At 43.0% G+C, this 24,589-nt stretch overlaps 1 protein-coding gene across 1 annotated transcript in view; it reads left to right on the forward strand.

The window, feature by feature from the left end:
• mmp17a (matrix metallopeptidase 17a) overlaps positions 1–18,522 on the forward strand; it is a 119,803-nt gene extending 101,281 nt beyond the window's left edge. Inside the window, exons 7-10 of the mRNA XM_085359737.1 lie at positions 467–549; positions 5,718–5,870; positions 6,021–6,278; positions 18,197–18,522. Coding sequence (XP_085215863.1) covers positions 467–549; positions 5,718–5,870; positions 6,021–6,278; positions 18,197–18,522 — 820 coding nt within the window. The remainder of the gene's footprint in view (positions 1–466; positions 550–5,717; positions 5,871–6,020; positions 6,279–18,196) is intronic.
• The last annotated feature ends 6,067 nt before the right edge of the window (positions 18,523–24,589 follow it).

Consider the following 24,589-nt stretch of genomic DNA (forward strand, 5'->3'; position numbering starts at 1 on the left):
TTCATTAAAAGAGCTCTGAATAGAGATCTTTGTTGATAACAGGAGAGCTCTCGCCCTCCCACTCACAGTGGCAGGTCTGTAGTGCTATTGCCTTGATAATTGGCAGGCTGACCACGTCAGTGCTTTAAATCACTTATTAGCTTGTGGGATAAATGTTCTGAAAGACCGCACCGTTTCAGTGTGACAGCATTTCACCTCATATTTAGCCCATTTAATTAAAGCACATAACATGCACATTTGTGCACACATTCAGAACATCTCTCATTAGATGAGTACGATCGTGACATTTTTCTATATGCAAACAGCTGCAACTCGGTTGGATCGTTTTGGGTTCCTTTATGTTTTATGTCTAGTGGGTATGCGGCATAGTAGCGAATATGATTGTAATTGTAGTAACTTCTTTACTACAACCTTTTCCATCTTTTGTCTTCATTTCTTTTTTTCTGCTTCTTATTTTTTCACTCAGACTGGCACGGGATGCTCCAGACAGATGCACCAGTCACTTTGATGCCGTGGCCCAAATACGAGGGGAGGCCTTCTTTTTCAAAGGTATTCAAATCTGAAAGGAGAAAGTCAGAGTGTGTGTGTAATTATGATTGCAGGATACAACCTTCCCAGTCCAACAAATGGTTAAATAATTTAATACAGTAAAACTAATTTGTTATTATTCTTAAAAATGGCCAAATATGGAGATCTGAAGTTACACTTATCAAAGATGGACACAGAGCAGCTTTTAAAACATGCTCTTTTCTTAGTTTTCCTTGGTTTGTAACAGTACCCAAAGGGCTGTTGCTGGTTTCCTCTTAGAATTCGTACATAGCAAAAACCTTGAAGATATTTTCAGATCAAGTTGAAGTTGCGAGAAGACATTATGTTTGCATTTGTGAGGGTCTTGTGCAGAAGTCTTCTGCAAGTTAACTGAGTCCTCTGCATAAGGAATGCATATTTGCATACTGACCAAACAAATTAAATAAAAAATAAATAAAGGAAATGGTATATGACAAATGGCCTAGTAGATGAAGGCAAGTCTGAAGCCCCAAAGCTCTCTGTTGAGCTCAAAGAGTTTTCTTCTTCTTCGGTCATGTTCTCTTAATAATGCACACACTTGGTGGTTGATTACTTTCCCCGTTTCTTTAATTGTTAGCAACACAGGAGGGAAAACCATACATTACTTCAGCAGTTCGCGCTTCGGAACAACAGGAACAGGAAGTGAAGTAATCTATAATCACCAAAATAAAATCATTTTCAAAATAAAATGACAATCAGAAAACGTCTTTCACAACATAAAATAAATTAATATATTTACTCATGAGAACACAAATCTAACACCCCCCCTTTGTTCTCATGCTGTTAACCCATAGCATCGTATGCATTTCCAAAGAACCATTTTTGAAACTTTCTGAGTCTCACTCTTGTAACTGGTTTTGTTAGTATGTCTGCAGCCATTTCTTCTGATGGACAGTGTTCAATGCAAATTTTCCTTTCATTTACCGCTTCACGAATGAAGTGATATTTCACATCAATATGCTTTGACCTCTGTCTGTTCACTGGGTTTTTACTCAACGCAATGGCCCCTTGGTTGTCCCCAAACAGTTTAGTACATGTGTACCTTTTTCTGTCCATGCCGTTTAACAGTTGGGTTAAGTACATGCTTTCCTGAGTAGTGGTTGCAAGACCAATGTATTCAGCTTCACATGTTGAGAGTGCCACTGTAGGCTGTTTCTTTGTTTTCCAAGATATTACTGGTCCCTCTTTAGTAAGTGCAAAACAGTAGCCTGTTGTACTGCGTCTGTCTTTTACAGAGGATGCCCAGTCAGAGTCACTGTAAGCAATTAGATCTAGATCCTCACTGCTTTTCTTAAAGATCAGTTCGAAGTCGTTTGTGCCTTTTAGGTATCTGAGGACTTGTTTTGCCGTTACTAAGTTCTCTCTCGTGGGTTGAGCTAGTGTTTGAGATAGTCTGCTAACAACCCAGCTTATATCTGGTCTCGTACACGTCATGGCATATATCAAACTGCCCACTATTTCTCTGTACTCTCTTGAGTTAACAGTCTCATTTGCATCATTTCCTCCACATGTAGTGGTGTCCATTTTTAGTTCACACGGTGTGGATCTGGGTTTGCATTCAGACATCCCAAAGCGTTCCAACATTCTTTGAATGTACCTCTTCTGATTCATCCTGATTTCACTCTCTTTTTGTATAAACTGTATCCCAAGAAAACTGGATATTTTCCCCAGGTCTTTCATGTTAAACTTTGACCTCATTGTTTCTTTGAATGTGTTTAACAAGTTAGTATTGCTAGCCGCAATGATCAAGTCATCTACCCAGATGATAACGAGTAGAGTTTCATGTCCAATGTCCTTTCTGTATACACAGTGATCAGAAAGGTTTCTTTCAAAGTCATTTTGTTCAAGGTAGTCATTCAAGAGTTTGTACCAGTTTCTACCTGATTGTTTTAACCCGTAAAGGGATTTCTTTAATTTGTACACCAAGTTTTCTCCTGACTCTGTTTGCTCAAAACCTTCTGGTTGTTCCATGTATATTTCTTCCTCAATGGGAGCATGCAAATATGCAGTTTTAACATCCATTTGGTGGATAATAAGATCATTCTGGACTGCTATTTGCATTAGGGTTCGCACAGATGTCATGTTTGCTGTTGGTGCAAATGTCTCTTGGTAATCTATTCCTTGTGTCTGGTTGTAACCTTTTGCTACAAACCTGGCTTTGAATATTTGTCCTTGTTCATTTTCTTTGAGGGCGTAGACCCATTTTCCTCCAATGGTATTTCTACCAGTAGGTAAAGTAGTCAGTTCGAATGTGTCATTCTCTTTCAGAGAGTTGATTTCTTCTGTCATTGCCTGTTTCCACCTTGGTGCCTCTGGTGACATCAGCGCCTCTTTATAGGTTTGGGGGATTCCACAGGTTGCTCTGTAACAATAATCAACACTTACAGAGGTTACATTTGCTAAATCTTTGCAGTTAGATGTGTAATCCTCTAGATATTTAGGAGGTTTCCTTTCTCTGTTAGGATAGCGCTCAGTTTGGTTTTGCTCATCACCCTCATGTCTTTCTATGTCAGGGTTTGGTTCATTTGTGCTGGTTTCCTCTTCTCTAGGAGGTCTGTTGTATTCTTCAATGGAGAAGACTGTCCCATCTTTGTTCACCAGTTCATTCTGTCCCTTCTTGAAGATCACCTGTGCTCCATAGGTTGTAGCTGCCTTCACTGAAAATATGCTCTGAGGGTAGGATGGGATGAACAGGGCATCTCTCAGTGTGATGGTGGTACAGTGTCCTTGTATGTCCCGTAGAGAAACGTTGGCGTCTCCCCTCTTGAGTGCGACGTTGTTTGTCCTGGATCCATCAGCGAGCTCCATGTAGTGTTTCCCAGGATCAAAAGTCTCATCAAACTTTATGAACTTGTTCTTCTCCGTAATGATGTGTGAAGTAGCACCACAGTCCACCATTAGTCCTTCTCTTATTATGTCAGTAGGCAGAAGTCTTTGACTAACTTTAAATACAAAAGTCTGCTCTTCTTTCTTGTCCTCTTGTTTTACTACAGTTAGTTTCGCATCATCTCTGTACTTGGTTTTTCTTCTACATGTCTCATCACTGTGTGTCGAGCTTCTATGGTAGCTACACCACTTAGGTGTTCCCTTTTGGCGACAATCTTTTACAAAATGTCCTCGGTTTCCGCATCCATGGCAGGTGATTGATGTTAAATCAACCTTCATCACATTATCTGCTTTTACTTTGTTGTCGAATTTCTCGGTTTCCTCATAACTTCGTAGGTTGCTTTTGAACTGTGTGAATGTTAAATCTTCACTGCTTTGAGTTGTGTGGATAGCAAATGGCTTGTAAGTTTCAGGAAGCCCCTTTAGAATCATAGCGATAATAAGTCCATCACTGATGACTTCTTTTGCATTTCTTAGGGAGGTCACTGCTTTTTCAGCTCGGATAATATAATCTGTCACTGTCTCATCTGGTTTCTTCTGTAAAGACGTCAGCTCTGTGTACAGTGCGATGATTCTGGGCTTGCCTTTACTATCGTAGTGGTCACGTAGTATTTTTAAAGCTTTTCTTCCGTCGTCAGTCGCATCTCTCATTACCAGTGACAGACTTTTATCATCGAGAAACTGTATCAGTTCAGCGTAGCATTCAGCATTCTTCTCTGCATCTGGGTTAGTGACTGATAATATAGTGTCCTTTAGGCCAATGATCCGCATGTGGCTGAGAAACTTTGTCTCCCAAAGTTCGTAACTGTTTTCGTCTCCGTTGAAAACTAACCTCTGCCATCTTCCTCCTGTTGTGTCACGCCTGGGCCCATAACCTGTTGAGCTCAAAGAGTTTTCTTCTTCTTCGGTCATGTTCTCTTAATAATGCACACACTTGGTGGTTGATTACTTTCCCCGTTTCTTTAATTGTTAGCAACACAGGAGGGAAAACCATACATTACTTCAGCAGTTCGCGCTTCGGAACAACAGGAACAGGAAGTGAAGTAATCTATAATCACCAAAATAAAATCATTTTCAAAATAAAATGACAATCAGAAAACGTCTTTCACAACATAAAATAAATTAATATATTTACTCATGAGAACACAAATCTAACACTCTCATTTTGAGCACTCCAACAGTCGAGGAGTCGCTTTGTTGCTGGATTTATTTTACATTTCTTTGCGGTTGTTTTGTGTTTCTTTGTCATCCTTATTTTTCTCTCTGAGAGTATCTTGTAGGTCTGTCATTTTAGGGCTCTTTGGGTTCACTTTGGTGTCTCTTCAAGATCAAACTGTGTCTGTTTGTAGTTTTGCAGCCGCACATCTTGATTGGAGAGTCCTTTCTTAGAGTCTCAAACTGATTCGCTCACTCGCTTGCATTTTCTTACAGTAATTCCCCTGCCATTGCCTGAGTGTCTGAAGCCATTAACTGAACTCCATGAATCTAAATTGAACTAGTGAATGGTCCACCGGCGATTCCACTTAAAGATCAAAGGATGCCTTGCCGTTCTTCTAAAGGGAGAGTGTACTTTATTGTCCAACGTCAGATATGGAGAAAAAGTGTTTTCCTGGATGAACTGGGTTTTGATTGTTGTTGCAGTTCAATGTGCAACATTGAACATGTGGCGAAAAACATGAGTTAAGAACATATGGTGAAGTTAGTGAGGCTGGGCGTGGGGCCGAGCAGTGGCGCCAGCAATCAACAGGAAGCCAAGTCATGTGTGTTTCTATGAGGTTGAGTAAAAGGCTTACACACTATCACAAATTCTCCAGTCCAAAGAAAATGAAGCCCAAACTGGTTGATGAACTGAATCTACTAAGCATAAAAAGTGATGTTTCTGGGGCATTAACCAGTCTGTATGGTATATTGAAAAATCAGTGGAGCAGCATTTTTGATTTTTGTTTTCTCTTTCATTTTTCATAAGCATACATGATGTTTTTTGGCTACGCTCAACTGGATAATAAATTGTTTTCCTCCTAAACTCAAGCCAAATTTTTCAATTTCCAGTGCTGCTAACTGGTTTATCAAAGTAGTTCCAGAAGAATCAACAGAAGGTAAAAAGTGCTGAGTTTGTTAATTAGCCAAATTGAAGGAGTAGCTAGCTTTTGTGATGTGACTACTGAAGATACAGCACACTCTGTGGCTTTCCTTCTAAATAAATCCTGCAGAGTATTGTTAAGAAGTTCTTATTGATCTTTACTTGCTATTTCTGTCCATCATAGGGAAGTATTTTTGGCGGCTAACTCGAGAGAAGCACCTAGTATCTCTCCGTCCTGCTCAGATTCATAGTTTCTGGAGGGGCCTTCCTCCTAATCTGGACAGTGTGGATGCTGTGTACGAGAGACCAGGGGACCACAAAATCGTGTTTTTCAAAGGTAAATCTATGTAACTTTATTCGATTACTCAGTCTGTGTGTTCACAAGTTGTTTTTTTGCTTGTTTGTTTCATTTAGTTTAGTTTGTAATTGTGTGGATACATCCTATCATATAAAAGGTTTGATTTTAACCTCTATGTTCATCACTCAGGTTTAAAATACTGGGTTTTTAAAGACAATAATGTAGAAGAGGGTTACCCTCGTCCAATCAGTGACTTTGGCTTGCCACTGGAAGGAGTGGACGCCGTCTTTGTTTGGCTGCACAACGACAAAACCTACTTTTTTAAGGACAACCGCTACTGGCGCTACGATGACCACTTGCGACGTATGGACCTGGGCTACCCTAAAGACAGCTCACTATGGAAGGGGCTGCCTCCACACCTGGATGATGCCATGAGGTGGTCTGATGGTGAGTAGACATAAAAACCAATGTTTATTTGTATGACTTTTCATCAAATTGACAGAAGTTGGCTTGCTGCCTGTATAATCAGTACTTCAATAAAACAAATCACTGAATGACACAGCAAAATATATACATATATATCTCACTGTTACTGTAGTGGTTAATCCACCAGTATGCACAAGGTTTAAGACTAAATTGTTTTATAAAAAAGCTTTAAAAAAAGCTTTTTTATATTAAGATGTCAAATTACAGTTATTGACTTGTATTCTCGAATAGAAAATCCCCCAGTCATCGCTGCAGATGGACGCCCCGCCTTCAGCCTGAAGTTTCTTCCTGTTAAAAGGGAGTTTTTCCTTCCCACTGTCGCCAAGAGCTTGCTTATTAATGTAATCTGATTGTGTTTCCTCAACAATCAGATTACCCCTCTTATTGTAGGTCATTTTTATTGTGGCACCTTGAGGTGACTGTTATTGTAATTTGGTGCCATATAAATTAAATTAATTAGAGTTTTCAGAGAAGTCCAGTTTGCTAAGTATAAAAACATGAATTCATTTATCTTTAATTTAATAAGGTCTAATAAAATTCAGATTCATGCACATTTATTAAAAATAATATATATATATATATATAAGTATTAAGCGATTTCTTTGCCTGCCATGACACTTAAAGTTGAGTTCAGGTGCATGCTTGTTTCTGCTGATCAGATGTTTCGACAACTTGACTGAAGATTTGGAAATGCACACATCTGTCTATACATTTTGTTTTCTATTTTAAATCTTTGGTTTTTAGTTTTATTATTAACATATCAAGCAAACATTTTTTCACTTTGTCACTATGGAGTATTGTGTGCAGAATTTTGAGGTGAAAAAACAAATTAAATCCGTTTTGCTTTAACATGAAAAATGTGGAACAAGTGAAGTGCTGTGAATACTTTTCAGATGTTTTTTAAAAGAGAGGCTTAAAGAGCTTTTAGAGGCTCCAGAGGGGCTCTGAAACTCAGGGAACATTTGCATTATTCTGTGCATCGTTCTGGAGTCGTGGAGTTTGGGAGATTTGGAGAAATACATACAGTGATATGTTTTATAAAGCAGATCAGCCCTTCAAAAAATAAATCCATGCTCACATGTTCAGACTTTTGTTTTTAATGATTAAAGTAAACAGACACGCACATTCATCTACACAAAATCTCACATTCACATACAAACTGTACACGAAAATGTGACTTACAGATACACCACAACAAGGAGCCAGAGCCCCATAAAAGGTGAGCTGGGGTTATAGTAAATGTAATGTAAACCCATATATTTACCTTGCCTACGGACCTTTTGGATGTTACTTGCTGAAGTTTCCAGACAACAAACTTTTTAGATTACAGACACTGAACCAGGCTACCAGAAACGGCTCGCGAGGCAGGCATCCCGGCTTGCCGAAAACAGCCTTGACCTTTACACTGCAAACACAGCGTAGAGTTGTGTTGGCTGTTATGAATCCACAAGATTCAAGTAATCAGTGCTGCCACTGTGAGCTCGGTGGACATGGTCAGATACGCTGGGAACAAACCATCTGAAAAAAAAAGGCTAAGAAGGGATGACAGGATCTCCGGTTTAATCAAGAAGCTCCAGCTGAGAATGTTCGTGCTGCATTAGCCGCAGCAAAATCACCATCATGCTGTCGATCCTCTTCTGCAGATCCGTGTTCTGATGCCGCTCTGGCTGCTGCTGCTCCAAGATGAAAGTAGAGTTTATCTTTGGAGCAGTCACTCTGTTCATCTTCTTTAAAATACTTGAAAGGAGGTAGAGTGTGAAAGAAGGCAAGGGAAGCACTGTTGATTTTACCTCGTTTGGGCAGCCATGCATTTCACAGACTGCCCTCATTGCATCAGCTCTCGGTTCAACATCAGTTATTATTCTACAGCCATCGGCCGCCCTGGTAAGCCCTCTTATCACTGAAACAAGGTCTCTTTCTGTCTCACATGCAAACACCAGTATACACAGCATAAACACAGAAGTGCACTAAGGGAATCATGTAAATAGGCACTCTACTGATCTCCTCAGACTAGTAACATCCTGCATTTTTTACGGCACGTTTAGTTTTTTACTTGATGTTAGTTTTTGATTTGAACATCTTAATTTATTTTACTTATCTCGTGTATGCCTACACATTTTATTTAAGTCTTAATTAAGATAAGATAAGATAAGATAAGATAAGATAAGATAAGATAAGATAAGATAGGATAGAACTTTATTAATCCCTCGGGTGGGTTCCTCTGGGAAATTCGACTTCCAAAAAGCACAGCAACGACCGAAGTTACAGTTACAGAATTGTTATATATATATATATATATATATATATATATATATATATATATATATATATATATATATATATACACACACACACACACACACACACACACACACACACACATATATATATATAAATACAGAGACAAATATAAATAAAATATACAAAGGGGATAAATAGAATAAATAGGAATAAAAAATAAAAATACAAGTGAATTGCACATTTCAAGTATTGAGTCTATTGCACTGTTGACTATTTACAAAAGTATTGCACAAGGTATTGTACAGTGAGGTGAAGAGGCACTACAGCTTAGTTGTTCCCCCCTCCTTTGTCCTCCTGTTTCCCCTCCCTCTCCCCTCCAGAGAGGAGTTAAACAGTCTGATGGCGTGTGGGACAAAGGAGCTTTTAAGTCTGTTAGTTCTTGTCTTTGGGAGAAGCAACCTGTCACTGAACAGACTCTTCTGGTTGTTTATGGCCGTGTGCAGAGGATGCCCAGCATTGTTCATAATGTCCAGCAGTTTCTTTAATGTCCTTTTCTCTGCCACTGTCACCAGAGTGTCCAGCTTCATGCCGACCACAGAGCTAGCCTTCCTGATCAGTTTCTCCAGCCTGGATGAGTCCCTCTTTGCTGTGCTGCTCCCCCAGCACACCACAGCATAGAAAAGTACTCCAGCAACCACCGACTGGTAAAACATCCTCAGGAGCTTCCTGCAGATGTTAAAAGACCTCAGCCTCCTGAGGAAGTACAGTCGGCTTTGGGCTTTTTTATACAGGTGCTCTGTGTTGCATGACCAGTCCAGTTTATTGTCCACCCACAGCCCGAGGTACTTGTACTTGTTGACCACCTCCACCTCCTCCCCCTCTATCTGAACCGGCAGTGGACCTTCTCTGGACCTCCCGAAGTCCACAACCAGTTCCTTAGTCTTTGAGGTGTTGAGTTGCAGGTGGTTTGTGTGACTCCATGCGACAAAGTTCCTCACCAGACTTCTGTACTCCTCTTCCTGATCATCCCAGATACACCCCATGATGGCCGTGTCATCTGCAAACTTCTGAATGTGGCATAATTCAGAGTTGTAGCAGAAGTCAGAGGTGTACAGGGTGAAGAGAAGAGGGGACAGCACAGTTCCCTGTGGTGCTCCTGTGCTGCTGACCACAGTGTCAGACGTGATGTCCTTCAGCCTGACGTACTGTGGTCTGTCGGTGAGGTAGTCGGAGATCCAAGCCACCAGGCAGGGGTCCACCTCCATCCTGTTCAGTTTTTCCTGAAGCATACAGGGCCGGATGGTATTAAAGGCACTGGAAAAGTCAAGAAACAGGATCCTGACCGTGCCTTTTCCCCCATCCAGGTGTGAGTGGGCTCTGTGTAGGAGGTACAGGATGGCATCCTCCACTCCGACACCCACCTTGTATGCAAACTGTAGTGGGTCCTGGGCATGTTGTACCTGTGGTCGGAGGAAGTTGAGGAAGAGCCGCTCTAGAGTCTTCATAAGATGTGACGTCAGTGCCACCGGTCGGAAGTCATTCAGCTCATTGGGCCGGTTCTTTTTGGGGACCGGGACGATGCAGGATGTCTTCCATAGGGCGGGCACTCTCCCCAGTCGCAGACTGAGGTTGAAGACTCGTTGTAGCGGCTCCCCAAGTTCAGCAGCACACGCCTTAAGCATCCTAGGACACACCTTGTCTGGGCCTGCTGCCTTTCTGGGGTGAAGCTTCCTCAGTTGCCTCCTGACCTGATCCACTGTGACACTGGGAGATGTTTGGGAGGAGGGGAGGGGGGGAGATGTCTTGCTGCTGAGAGAGGGATTCGAGGAGGGGGGTGTCATGGTGTCAGGAAGGGGGGGAAGCGAGGGAGGCAGGAGAGTGGGGAGAGGACTCTGTAGTGAAGGTGAGGGTGAGGGTGGGGGGGTTGTGGGCTGGTCAAACCTGTTAAGAAGCAATTGTGTAAAATCTGTTAGCTGTGTCACTGCATACAGACAAAATTAGCTTAGTGAACTTTGGATTGTAACATATGCTGGTGGAAAAAAATCCTAGAGGATGCTTTGTTTTTTTTGCTATTTTCGCAGCAGTGATTTATTCCACACTTGTGTGTGATTAGCAACACGATTGGCTGGATTATGTTTCCCAGTTCAGCTGTAATTTAGAAGATGACTATGTGTCATGCAGCAGCCATCTTTGGCATTTAAGAATCATAAATAACCACTCATCACTTAAACAGAGTGCTCAGTTTCTTTCCCTTATTTACATCTGTGTTATTAATTCTTTCAGATTTATATTATTTTCTTTATGATAGGAATTTATTATTGCAGTTTTAGCATTTGGTAAATTCGTGTGATTTATCATTTTGCCAGAATGCACATACTCACAGTCGATAAAATACTCTTAACTACTGTTCATCTTGTGATGGGAACACACCACCTGTGAGTTTCTTGACTCACAGGTGACTGACTCAGACTGACTGCACTAACTCTCAATTAGTGAATGTTTGGAAATTATTTCCATCTAATTTATGAATGTGGACAGATTGGAAGGTCGTTGCGGACTGTTTAAGGGACACAGTTTATTGTCATATCATCACTCGAAGTCGCTTGAAGGACAGCAGCTGAGTCTGAGTGGTCATACACCTGGTCCTTGTCTTTGAAGGGACGAGACTGCAAGGTCATTGCACACAGTCGCAGGGATTTTGGTCACACCCTGGTCTCCAGCTATTATTTTCACTAGTGTGAATGTAGCATAAGAGTTTGTAGGAGAGTGACCACTTAAGCGCTGTTCTGAGTGTGCGTGCCGTCCTCACATAGACAGCAGCCTGCACTTCTTTTTTACTTACTGGCTTTCTCATTGGCCACAGCCAGTACTCCAATCTTTGGAGAGTGTAAGTGCTCAACAGTTGTCACCGAGTTGTTGAGCATGACAAATGTTTCATTGCAGCAGCACGGGCACTGCCTTCTGTTTGTAGATAATTAGTCCAGTTCCAAAATGCAATTATGGTCTGTGACATTTTCTATTTCCATGCTGGATAGACAACAGAGGTATTGTTTTCTGCTAACCGCCCCAAATTAGCTCCCAGTGTTTATGACATATGGTTAGCCACTAACCCTTCAGAGTCACTTGACAGCTATTTGAAATAGTCATCAACAGTTACCGATGACCTTTTCCCAGACATAGCTCAGCATATTACCAAAAAGCATCATTCCACTTAATGTTTAACCAAGTCAGAAGTGCTTGTTTTTGCAGAGAAGTGCAAGCTTCAGCGACTATTGGGATTTGCTAGACACTATGAGAAATAAGTGTTTCGTACTACGCTGTGTATTACACAAAGAGACATAAATATCAGGTGTCAGATGTTTTTGTGACACGTGCGTTGCCTGCCTTTGTTTGAGTTTTAACCAGAAGCTGGTTAATCTGGTACAAGAATCAGTCACAGAGTATTCCTGAAATGTCAGCATCGTCAAAATGATGGGGAGTCTCTGCTCTCATTTATAAAAAGAAAAACGTTTGATTACTTTGCATTTAAGATATTCATTTTTAATGCCCTCTGTGTGCAAGGATAGCTGTCGAGCGTCTTTTTAGCTTTGTCATTTTTTTGGTCGTTATAAATTTTAAATCATCGCAGAAAGCCTGATCTAATATTTACACACAGAAATTTAAATGAACGGCTGCTAAACCAAATAAAACAGCTCAAATACATACTGTGTGTGTGTGTGTGTGTGTGTGTGTGTGTGTGTGTGTGTGTGTGTGTGTGTGTGTGTGTGTGTGTCCCTCCCAAGCCCACACTCCTGTTAGTTTCTCTGAAAGTGGCGAGCTTTACGCGAGGAGGTGGGATAATGTGATCATTTCTGGAGCATGTCACGCCTGAATGTGCCATGTCAGTAATGTTTATGGACTGTGTGCATCTGTGCCTGTAAAACATTCTGGTCTTTTACCTCCTGTAAAAATGTTGAGTACCTTCTTTAAGAACCACACACGTGAAAATATAAGCTTGTGCGAGCTCACTGCTCTTCCAGCAGAATTATGGTTGGCATTAGCGCGGCATTACCCATTGTGATGAGGCATTATTAGTTTGTACTGACAAAAAAAATCTTAATAAATAGAGAATTCATTTTCAAAAATCTGGTGCTTAGTGTTGGGTATGTATAAAGAAATGCACGCTTTTCTTTGGCTTTGGGGTTTGTAGTATGCACAGAATAAATTAACTAGTAGACTGAATAGTGTGACAAGTTTATTCTAAAAGTAGCAGTTTTTGATTTCACATTGAAACTGTAAAGTTTTTGTCTGCCACTCTTAAAATTTCTTTCACAATTAGAAAGCGTTTTATGATAGAATTTAATCACAGAACAGCATGCGTGGACAATAATATTAGACTTAATGAGTAAAAGACTATGAAATCAGAAAAGCAGCTGTCAGTTGGACAATTAACAATAAGCCGATTTTGACACCACATCCATGCTTTGATAATTAAATGGAAAAATAATAATAACCTGAAACAAAGCCTATGCTATGTAAGTCTACAGGCACTAGGTACACCCTTACTACTGCCATAGGATTAAAAGGGTAAGTAGCTGCCAGGTGCTGCTAATCAGATGCACTTGATTAATTGATCATCAGCGAGTGTGAGCACCTCAATTAAAGCCGACATTTTAGCAGTTTGCTGGTCTGGAGCATTCAGCCGTTAACACAATGCCAAGGAGGAAAGACATCAGTAATGATCTCAGAGAAGACACTGTTATTACTCATCAATCTGCAAATGGTTATAGGGCCATTTCCAAACAGCTTGAAGTCCGTTATTCAGAAGTGGAATATATTCAAGACAGTTTCCAATATTCCCAGGAGTAAATGCCCGGGAAACTCACTCCGAGGTCAGAAACTGCAGAAAAAATCCAAGAGCTACATCTCAGCCTCTACAGGTCTCACAAATCGTGTTAAATGTTAAAGTTCATGATAGTAAAATTTGAAAAAGACTGAAGCATGATTTGTTTGGAAGGGTTGCTTTGTTTCTTTTATGTTTGGTCATAAGCACCACATTTGGCAAAAATTAAACAGAGCGTCAGAGCACAAACATCTAACACCAGCAGCAGGACAAAGAGCCCAAGCACATTAGCAAATCTACAACAAGTTTAGCTGTAAAGAAAAGAATCAAGGTGTTGCAATGGCCCAAAGTCCACACCTTAACCTAAAATCCTGTGCTGGGACCTTAAAAGAGCTATGCATGATCATAGAGATAATATTTTAGGTAAAGTTCTCCAGAATCACACCACCAAAGTATTATATTAACAAGGTCCTGACATTTGCTTTGACTAGGCAAACGCTTCAGAGCTACAGATGATCCTCAGATGCAGGAAAAGGGTTGCTTGAAGTTCCTAAATGGTTATTAAAGGTCAAAAGCAAACAGTAATATTTTCTGGTAGAGAAAAAAAATGTTTACTTTTAGTTGCATTGTTTTGGAAGCCTTTGTGAAGCAAAGCCCCCTGAAGAATGTGTCATCCATTTGGCTGTCCATATTAGGCTTTGATTAAGCACTTGTTGTAGTTAAAACTGGCACAAAAACAGCTAATTAGCCAGAGGTACTTGGTTGTGTTTTTCAGGCCACTCTCAGCAGGAGTGAGCAACATTACTGATTTCCCCTGCAGCAACTCCCAGCTGAATGTGTGGAAGCTCTTTTCCCTGTCAGGTGTTTAGAGGTCTGTGTTGCATCTGAGTTGTTACCAGCTTCAGAGGTCCTACACCAAGCTCTGTGCTGTGCATAGCAATAGGCAAATCACACAAAAGGTAAGGCCCCAGCAAATCAAAGCTTCATGTTAGGGCACATAGGAATGTGTGCATTTATATAAACAAGAACACAGACAGTCACGTATACTCTATATACACCTTTGGGCATTGAAACTTAAGCTACATCAAAGCTTTTTATCTGCCTTTAGGCTGTTTCCAATAGGATAAGGAGAGAGAAACGAAGAAGATGGGAAGATAACTCATGGTGAGCAGCAGTGAGAATAGAGTTGAGGAGAGACACAAGCCATGGAAGAATTCACTTTTAATAGCATCCCCAGGCTTCTACCTTTCTACCTATAAAACCCGGAGAGCAGTCAAATGGTGGAAGTGGAAGCTAAATTGGCTAGTCATTCATATGTATATTAGGCTGTTAAGTAGGAATTCTGGAGGGAGGGGAGTGGGGGTGGGGGAGTGGAGTGGAGTGGAGTGTTTCAGTTTGCCATCTTGGGGAGAAATCAACACACATGGGTGTATGTCCTTTGTTGCTGACATTTATTGATAAAAACAGTACAAAAAACCAACCATTTGTACACATATTTACAAATAATTCAACATTGTCAGCAATCACTCACAATCCTGGCACTGCCATGGTACCTGTAGTCTGCATTTACCACATTTGTATCTTTTGCAGTGAACACATCGCACAGTGGCCTGATTTTTCTTGCATTTGTGTTTGACCTGACACGTGGCTCTTTTTCCAGGGCTCGGTGTGGAGGGTTCTGCCCGAAGCAACTGATCTTTTCTTGCCTTCTTCGCAGCTACATGAGAGTGAGCCAACTCTGTTGCAAGCGCCACCAGGAAGTCCACCCATCTTTCCTTCGTCCCGGTGCATGCTTGATACAGCACATGTGCATTCAGTGCTGCCATGTCAATCATGTTATAAAACACGGCGACTGGCCAGCGCCGTGTTCCTTTGCGGACAGTGTACTCCCGAACCATCTGGTCCATCACATCCACGCCACACTTTGTTTTGTTGTAAAGGGTGACAGTGTTTGGCTTCCTTTTGGTGGTGTTATCAGTCTGAACCACGCTGTGCATGCTGCTAAGAATATAGACTGTCTTCTTCCGTTTGGCCGCATACGCCGTCAGCGTGGCAGCAGAGGTTGAAAACACCTAAGAAATAAGATAAATTGTTATTTTCATAGCCCTTTTACACACAATGAAACACATAAACATAGAACCACAAAAGACCTGCAACATAGTCGCCGTGGGATTGAGGAATGGTACAATCAGAGGCACCAATCAGAGCACTGGTAACACTAACCCACCAGTCGCCGTGTTTTATAACATGATTGACATGGCAGCACTGAATGCACATGTGCTGTATCAAGCATGCACCGGGACGAAGGAAAGACGGGTGGACTTCCTGGTGGAGCTTGCAAGGGAGTTGGCTCGCTCTCATGTAGCTGCGAAGAAGGCAAGAAAAGATCAGTTGCTTCGGACACAACCCTCCACACCGAGCCCTGGAAAAAGAGCCACGTGTCAGGTCAAACACAGATGCAAAAAAAATCAGGCCACTGTGCGATGTGTTCACTGCTACAGGTACACATGTGGTAAATGCAGACGACAGATACCGTGGCAGTGCCAGGATTGTGAGTGATTGCTGAAAATGTTGAAATGTACTCACTCACTTTTTATCATTATTTGTAAATATGTGTACAAATGGTTGGTTTTTTGTACTGTTTTCATCAATAAATGTCAGCAACAAAGGACATACAAAGGACATGTGTTGATTTCTCCCTAAGATGGCAAACTGAAACACTCCACTCCCCCACCCCCTCAATCACTCACCCCCACTCCCCTCCCTCCAGAATTCCTAGGTAACGACCTAATATACATATGAATGACTCCAGCATTTGACTGACTGCTCTCCGGCTTTTAAAGGTAGAAACGCAAAATGATGACTCCGCGGGGGTCTAAGGTAGAAAACCAAAATGACTGCTCTCCGGGGGTCTAAGTGTTTTAAGAGCTAAGAAGAAAAGAGAAAAGACTTGATGTGAACAATGCTGAAGGGGACAAAAGCAGCAAACGAGGAGCCACATCAGTTATACGCTTGTCTATCTCAGTAGATTCAGATTTTATGCTCCCAAGCAACTGTAGAAGCATGTCTGAGGGAGGCAAACTTATCAAATTATTGTGCTGATCGTTACCTTACATCACACCTTACAATGCGTGCTTCTTTTTTGCATAGTGCATCACATTTGATGTAATTCTGGTCACCTAACATGACACAGATATCAGCGAGAAGCAGCTAGTGGGGAAGATGTTAAACGGTGCATAACGTTAGCTCCACGGGTTGAGAAAAATGTCTCAAGTGTGTCAAAAAGTATAGTATGGGTTTCTGTAAAGCTGTGCTTTTGTGTGTATCAGGTGGGGTTAAAGTGGTGTACAGTGTGACCTGAAAAATGGTCCTGAACAAAACCGTCTACAGCATGTGAACAGTATGTCAAAGTCGTGTCCTTAAGAAACAGGAAGAGATATATGAGACATTTGATCCATCTACTGTTTACTCAGGCCTCATCAGAAATGGTCTCAGTGAAAGGATGGCTGTCCAAAAGTCCTTCTTAAGGAAGTGAAGCAGAGTCCACAACATCTGGACTGAAAATCAGTGACAACTGATGATTCCAATTTTCAAATGTTCAAATTTTTTGGTTTATCAGTATGTATGTGAGTGCCAGAACCTCTTCAAAAGTTTACTTTTCAATGGACTGGTGGCTGTCAAGAAGCCCGTCTTAAGAAAGAAAAATTGAGGTGTGCCAAATTACAGAGGAAGTGGATTGAAAATTAGATGAAACAGGTTTTATGGAGTGACGAATCCAACTTTCTGACTCAAAAAGTTGTCGAAGGAGGTCAAGAGAGCATGGTTTGGGGCTGAATTTCAGCCACTGGTGTTGGAAATATTGTCAAATTGATGGAATTGTGAATGTAGAAAAGTACTCTCAGTACTCCACCATTTGGAAAGTGTCTGGTTGGCACCAGTTTCATTTTTCAGCATAACAATGATGTACTGGGAGAGCGGTAAAAACATACCAACAGTATCACTCATGGATTGGCCTCCCCAACGGGCACATTCAAAATCAAAACTTAATGTTCTTGCATTGAGGTCACTGCCTGCTAACCACTACACCTCCGTGCCACCCTAAGTTTATTCTGGTTTCTATGTTTGTATCATTAGCTCAGAATACATTTGATATATGCTTGATTTTGTACATTAAACTTAAAACTCATTATGTATTGCAGCAGTGCACACAGGCAGCGCTTCACTCCTGACAAACTGTCAAGGCTGGTTTTAATCTTTACGTTTGATCAAATGCACATTTTTAAAACTCTGAACATCTTTTTTTAACTTTTCTGGAAAATTATAAGCAAGCACTTAATAAACAGTCAGTTTGCTCCCTTCCCAGTTTTTAATTCCTGCAGCTTTTAGTGCAGAACCTCAGCCTTCATAACATCCGCGTCCCTGACCAGATCACTGGAACTAATAGCCCATTATGTATGAACTAACAGGCACATTTCCTTCTTGGGATGATTAACATTTTCCAGTCATTACTTTTGTGCAGGCTTTAACACAAAAACGGGGGGGTTTTTTTCCTGTTGGTCTCCTCGTAAATTCCAAGTCATTGTGGGTCATTTTGGATTTCACCAGTGACATCACACGGAAACTTCTATAATCCTGCTCATATATTCACTTGCTGTGTTTTTAATACAGTTACTGCAGCCAACTTTCCACCTTACGTGCGATTTAGTATTATATTGTTTCTCTGCTCCATGTGATCTTGTTCTGTTTATTCACATCCAAAAATATAACAGTATCAACCCTGTGTCCTCCCCCTCCCTCCCTCCCACTCTCTCTTAAGGCTCGTCCTATTTCTTCAAAGGGAAGGAGTACTGGCGAGTGCCAGGCAGTGACATGGAGGTGGAGGCAGGATACCCCCGCCTCATCGCAAAGGACTGGCTGCTGTGCACAGAGATGCAGTCGGACTCTCCGGACACACAGCCCAAAAGCACAGAGACGAGAGTCAACGTGCAAAATCACCCAGATCACGCGGAGAACGGATACGAGGTGTGCTCCTGCACCTCGGACACCGCATCGCCTTTAGGCGTCCGCCCATCCCCGTCTCCCGTCTGGCTGCTGCCGCCACTCTGGACGCTGTCACTGGCCCTCCGCTCCGAACTGCTATGATGCTAAAGCATGGGACACAGTTCTCAAGCTGGGTGCAAGAGTTTAATTATTAGTGAAGGGCCAGTGGACACACACTAAAGTACAAACTGGAAATTTCTGCTCATATAAGTATTGATTGGTATGTTTTTACCATTATTTTGTTGTTATTTATTTCACATGCCATTTGATGGTCATCTAAAGCGCCTTGCAGTTTGGGATGTACATACCAGTATCATACTATCAAACTAAGGTACCCCTGACAGGTATCAATGCATCCACAATGATAATGTTAGTGCCGTACTTGACAAATTGTTATATCTTTTTTGTTTTAGGTTTGTTTTTGTTGTTTTTGAATGGCTAAAAAGGCTTAACGCTGAGAAGACTAAATGAGTAGAGATTGTTTTTTTCATGTGCACCAAGTTTACAGCAATAATGAATGGCATTTGTTTGATGTGAAGTGGTTAAAAAAAATAGAAACATTTTAATAAGTGACACCATGGAATCTGGTAATGACAGACATTTTTGAGAAATATGCTTCCTTGCTGAGAGTTTGATGAGAACATTTGCTTTAGAAAGACCAGGAAAAGAGGGGAATAGCTAGCTGACCTCAAGCTCATTGAACTAGCATTGTTTTTGTCATTTACAAGTCATTTACTTGCTTCAAGACATTTTTTTTTTTACCTTCCAGCATAGCCATAAATATTTAAACACCTATCTTCGCATCTAACTATCAGCAAGAGAGTAAAGAAGCATATTTGCCAAAGAAAAAAATTGTGCCTGGAAAGTAAAACTTCCTACCAGGCTACTATATGCCTTTCAAAACCCTGTCCGTCAAATCTATTTTTTTATCTTTCGTTTCAGCCTGACTGCAGTTAACATGATGGCGAAGTTTAGGGTTCTGATTCACCTATCCCGGAGAAAAATAGTATTTTTACGCAACCTGATATAAAAACCCCACAGAACGGCTCAAGCCAGGGTAAAGAATGACATCCTGGGATATAAATACTGTAGTTAGACAGTTGACTGACACCCCGGCACATATCGAGGCAGCCTGGCAAAAAAAAAAAAAGTGCCCTGTGGATGTGGTGTAGATAGTTTGTAGATGAATGGCCCCTGTGGGATCCTGACAGCCAGGCATAAATGGCACGCTGGATGGCAACAGGTAGATGAGTGGCATTTGAGGTTGTAAACAGGCAGGCAGGCAGGTGAATACCACCTGCTACAGCTACATGCAGGAAAGGGCACTCTGGGATTTGGAAAACAGACAAACGAATGTTATTCATGGCAGAAAGTCTCTCTCACGGTTGCTTAGTGCCATTATCCTTGCTTTGATCCTTTACCTAAACTCCCACACTCTTTGAGGAAATGATGTTCATATATCTACACAAAGTCGTTATTTTCACCAGAAGCATTCCCTGCCATTATCAGAGGCAGCATTTGCCTCTGCTTTGTTGTATTTTTTGTAATTAATATGGATAGATTGTGAGTCCATATTTGCTTTGATCAGATTACAGCTCACGGTTTCAATCCCAAGTTCCTCCTGGTGACATCATTGAAAAACCTCACAAAACAGCAACCAGGTTTATTGTTGCTGGTATATTTACCTACAGTTTAAATATAGACACAGATATATTTCAATGGAGATGTTCCATGGGTACTTCAATCCAAGTGGACTGTGTATATTTCAAGCTGTGTTTTCTAATGTAAAATATTTTTGTAGAAAAAACATTAAAGAATCCGAATGACTTTATTGGATGACTGTGAATTATTTCAGCTACTCGATCATGTGGGCGGAGTGTGCAATTATTGAGCGGCACTTGAAAAGACGCCCAGGTTTGGAGGTTATGCACTAACTGATATCTGCTCTCCATCTTGCTAATGTTCTTAAGCGTGTTGTAATGGTCTCTGCTGCACATTTCAATATAGGTCTGCTGGCAGAGACAGGCAGCTTTATTGGGGTGTGATGGTTACTTTCACTTAGCCACCACAGAAACTGCACGGCACATTGTACTCACTCAATCTTGGCATGTAATAAGCATGTCATAAGCATTTTTATGTAACCTCTAATTATATGACTCTATAGGGACCTATAAGTTGGAACAACTGGTTAAGAAAAAGGATGGATGTCATCCTCAAAAGTTGTTTGTAGTTGGATTTTTTATGGTTATTATTTTTAAAAAGCTCATAAGAGTAATTCTGGGGCGTTTAAGCTGTTAGAATAGATCCAAGTGGGAACAGTAATCACAGAGAAATAGCATAAAATGTTTTGCTAGAGGTGGCACGGTGGTGCACTGATTGGAACTGTCACCTCACAGCATGAACGTTTTGCATGTTCTCCCTGTACCTGTGTGGGTTCTCTCTGGGTACTCCATCTCCCTCCCACAGTCCAAAGACGTGCACATTAGGTTGTTTCTTAGTTGGCCATAGGTGTAAATTTGGGTATGGGTGATTGTCTGCCTGTCTACCTGCTACCCTGAATTGGATGGATGGATGGATGGAATATGGTCCTGGAATATGCATGTAGCCCTGAAGGATTTTACTGCTTGTTTTGTGAGCTGACCAGAGGGGTTTGCCAGAGTGTCATCGATGGTATCTGCCACCCTTTAGCTTTGCTCCTGGGCAGATGATTATACAGTGTATACACTTTTTTTTTCATGTGAAGTACAGTGGAGGGGTAACCTACTTAATCCCTCTTTATCCAAACACGTTTAGGTCCTGTTATGCTTTACCCATGAGTGGCTAAGATAGACACTGAAGGTAACTGCAAAAAAACAAAAACAAATGGCTACATACACCCCCGGGCCTCGGACCGGTACCGGTCCGTGAGTCGTTTGGTACCGGGCCACGAGAGTTGAGGCTCAGGTGTGAAATGTATGGTGTTCAGGGTTTTTATCGGTTTTCAGCGTTATTTTGTTATCGTTTTTATCGTTTTTATCGTTAACTCGGTTTTCCTGGGTCTTTTCACGTGTGTTATGAATAAATCTTCTTTTTTTCGGTACCGGTACTAGTTTTATTTTGTTGTATTTATCCGCGACACCTTTTTTTTTTTTTTTTTTTTTGCCTGTCCCGTTTGGCTCTTTTGCCATCAGAATTGTTGTCTAAAGGCAAAGAAAGATGCCCAACGGATTTACTTTACCAAACTGACCATCCCAGCCTTGCCGTAATGGTCCATTTGATTCACCTTTTATTGTTTATTTTATTTTCACTTACTGAATACGGGACAGACTTGACTGGGGGAAAGAAGGGGAGAAAGAAAGAGGGAAAGAGAAACAGCTGAGAAGAGGGACGGGGGAGAAGGGCAAAAGACAAAAACCAACAGAACGGGCAGAGAAAAAAAATGCATATATCAATCACCTGGATCACCTGCTGAGAAAGAAAAAAGAAAGCAAGCAGAAGAGAACAAGAGTAATAGAATAAACAACATCACAATGATATATGGGAATATGACAGTAAATACTAAATGTTAAACATTATTGTGCAGCACATAAGATCAACAGAACACAGTGTGCTTTGAGGTAGGAGCCAAAAAGGGTGTAGTTTGTGGGTGTGATCACCCGTGTGTACACCTGTGAGCATGGACGCGCTTGTTTTTTGTTTTTTTAAAAGGTTCCTTCATGTAATAATCTGCTAGAGGGTGTGGGGGGGCCACAGCCCCGTCCTCCAGGGCATGAAGCAGGTGTGGAGGAGATCAAAACTCCAGACATCCAGAGGCCCCCAGAACACAAGAGACCAAGGAAGACCAACAGAGGGGCAGCTGCGCCACTGTCCCGGAAAGAGCTGAGGAGAGTCCCAGATGAGGGCTCACTCAGCAGCCGCGGAGCAGAAGCCAGGGGGAGTTGCAGTGACGCGCCCGTGAGCTCCGCCGGCAGCCAGCTGCGCCTGAGTGACCGAGCCCCAGGCCGAGAGGCCGGGGGCACCCCACCTCCGAAGTGGCCCGAGCGAGCCCCAGGCTCCAGGCCCCGATAAGCGGCCGCCAAGGAGTGAGCCGGTGTGTACCTGGACGCCCATCCCCGGACACAAAGAACCACCAACGCACCGATGTCTGAGGGGGTCCGCCACTGGCAGGGGAAGTGGTGGTAGGGGGAGATAGGCCTCCAAACCTTGGAGGGCCTGAGATGTCCCCAGAGAGGTGGCGCCTGACACCCAACCTGACATATAGACACAGACATACAGGCACACACAGATACAAACATCCATTCCCACCCTCATGCTCTCATATGCACTTACTCCACACTCAACCAACGTGGAGACAGACATAAAGAGACGCTGTACACACAATCACACTCCCCAAGCGTACTCTACAAACCGGGTCTAGGTGCCCCCGCCCCTGGAGGGGGGAACTGCACCCAGACCCAGGTGGTGTTTCCCTTTTCCCTGCGGTGGGGGGAGGCAGACCGTCCCGACTCCGCAGCAGCAGGAAGGCTCCACACTCCAGACCGCAGTCGGACGGCCAACTCCTCCTCCTAGTCCTAGCCCCCCTGCTCCAGCAGGTCGCAGAGAACGGGGGTGAGAGAAGACTCCGAACCTCCCTCCACCCGCTCATTGTAATGTTGATGCATGTGTGTTCTAAGGTGCATTTAAAACCCAGGAGGGCATGGAGCTACCTAACAGAGAGCAGCAGGTAAGCGCATGGTCCCTCCTGCTAGCCCTCAATGTCTACGTGTATTTAAAATTGAGAGGTGGGCAACGACGTCAGGGGTGAGGTATACACCCTGATGGTGATTTGGACTCCGTGATTGTGCCCACCCCCAAGATCCTATATGTATGTGTAATGAGAGTGTGAGTAATGTGAATGTCTAAGTTGTGGGATAAAATTGAGGCAGAGGCAGCCAGAAGGGGACAGAGGGGGGTAGCCTCCTCTGCACCCTGGTGACATACCCCTACTCCAAGGCCCCGCATGTGTGGGTGGTTGTGGTGGAGCGGGAAGAGGGAGGCAGCTGGAGATGGGGAGGGAAGGAAGGGAGGGGCAAGTGACCCCTCCCTGGGGCCAGCTCCCCCGCTGACCCCAGTAGGCACCCCCATACTCCGCGACCCGCCAGGGAAAGGGGGCCCAGGCCCATCCAGACCGGGCCCAGTGCAGCAGCGCCGCCCGGCCCCACAGAGCCCGGGACAGTCCACCCAACCCCACCACAGAGAAAACTGCACCCACCCCACCATCCACTCATCTTCCAGACTACATAAGACAATAAACACCCAGGCTGAGATCTTCCTCCACCTCTCCTGTATCTCCCCCTCCTGCAGAGGGAGCTCCTGAGGAGAGGAAAGCTCCTGCAAGATGTGACAATCTCCCCCACCAGTTGAAGAGCCCCCCAGGTGGCTCGACGCACCGGCGGCACCCTGCTCCAGGGCTGGGCCCCCATGCACCCACCCGCCCACAACCCCGGCAACACACCAACCAGGACCCAAGCCCCCGAGGCCCGGTCCAGATCCCAGCCCAGAGACGGAGCGCCCCCAGAACCTCACGCCCATCCCGGACCCACCCAGGGGCAGCCAGGCTACCAGGTCAGTAACCCACGTCCGTCAGCACAGACCCTCCCCTAGCCCCGCTGCATGCAGCCGCGAGGAAACAGTCACCGGAGAGCCAACAGAGCCCCTAACCGGACATGACCGCTACCCCGGGTTGAGCCCCCCAAGGAAGATGCCTCCGGGGAACCCCCCGACGCCCTAAGCCTGTCCCTACCCCCACACCAATCACAACAGTGAAGGCGGGACCAAACTATGACCCCCCACCCCCACTAGGTGATGGAGCTGATCAAAGGAGCCCAGAGCAATTGATCTGATGTGGTGGCAGAGGCTGTATCAAGACTAATGTAATCTAATAGATAATTTCTATATTGGTTAGAATTAAGATTATTTTTATTTTTCCAGTTCATGAGGACTGTTTTCTTGGCTATGCATAGGGCAGTGAAAACCATATGGGCGATATTCTTTTCTGAAGTGACATTATCTAAGCTGCCCAACAAACACACTAAGGGGGAAGCTGGAATGTTACATTTCAGACACTTCGATAAGTCTTCACATATCTCGCGCCAAAACTTCTGAACTGGTGGACAGAACCAAAGAGCGTGGATATAATTGTCCGGTGAAT

The sequence above is a fragment of the Diplotaxodon limnothrissa genome, linkage group LG7 (assembly GCF_057381915.1).
Source record: "Diplotaxodon limnothrissa isolate DT_005_m linkage group LG7, D_limnothrissa_male_GT1.1, whole genome shotgun sequence".
Lineage (NCBI taxonomy): Eukaryota > Metazoa > Chordata > Actinopteri > Cichliformes > Cichlidae > Diplotaxodon > Diplotaxodon limnothrissa.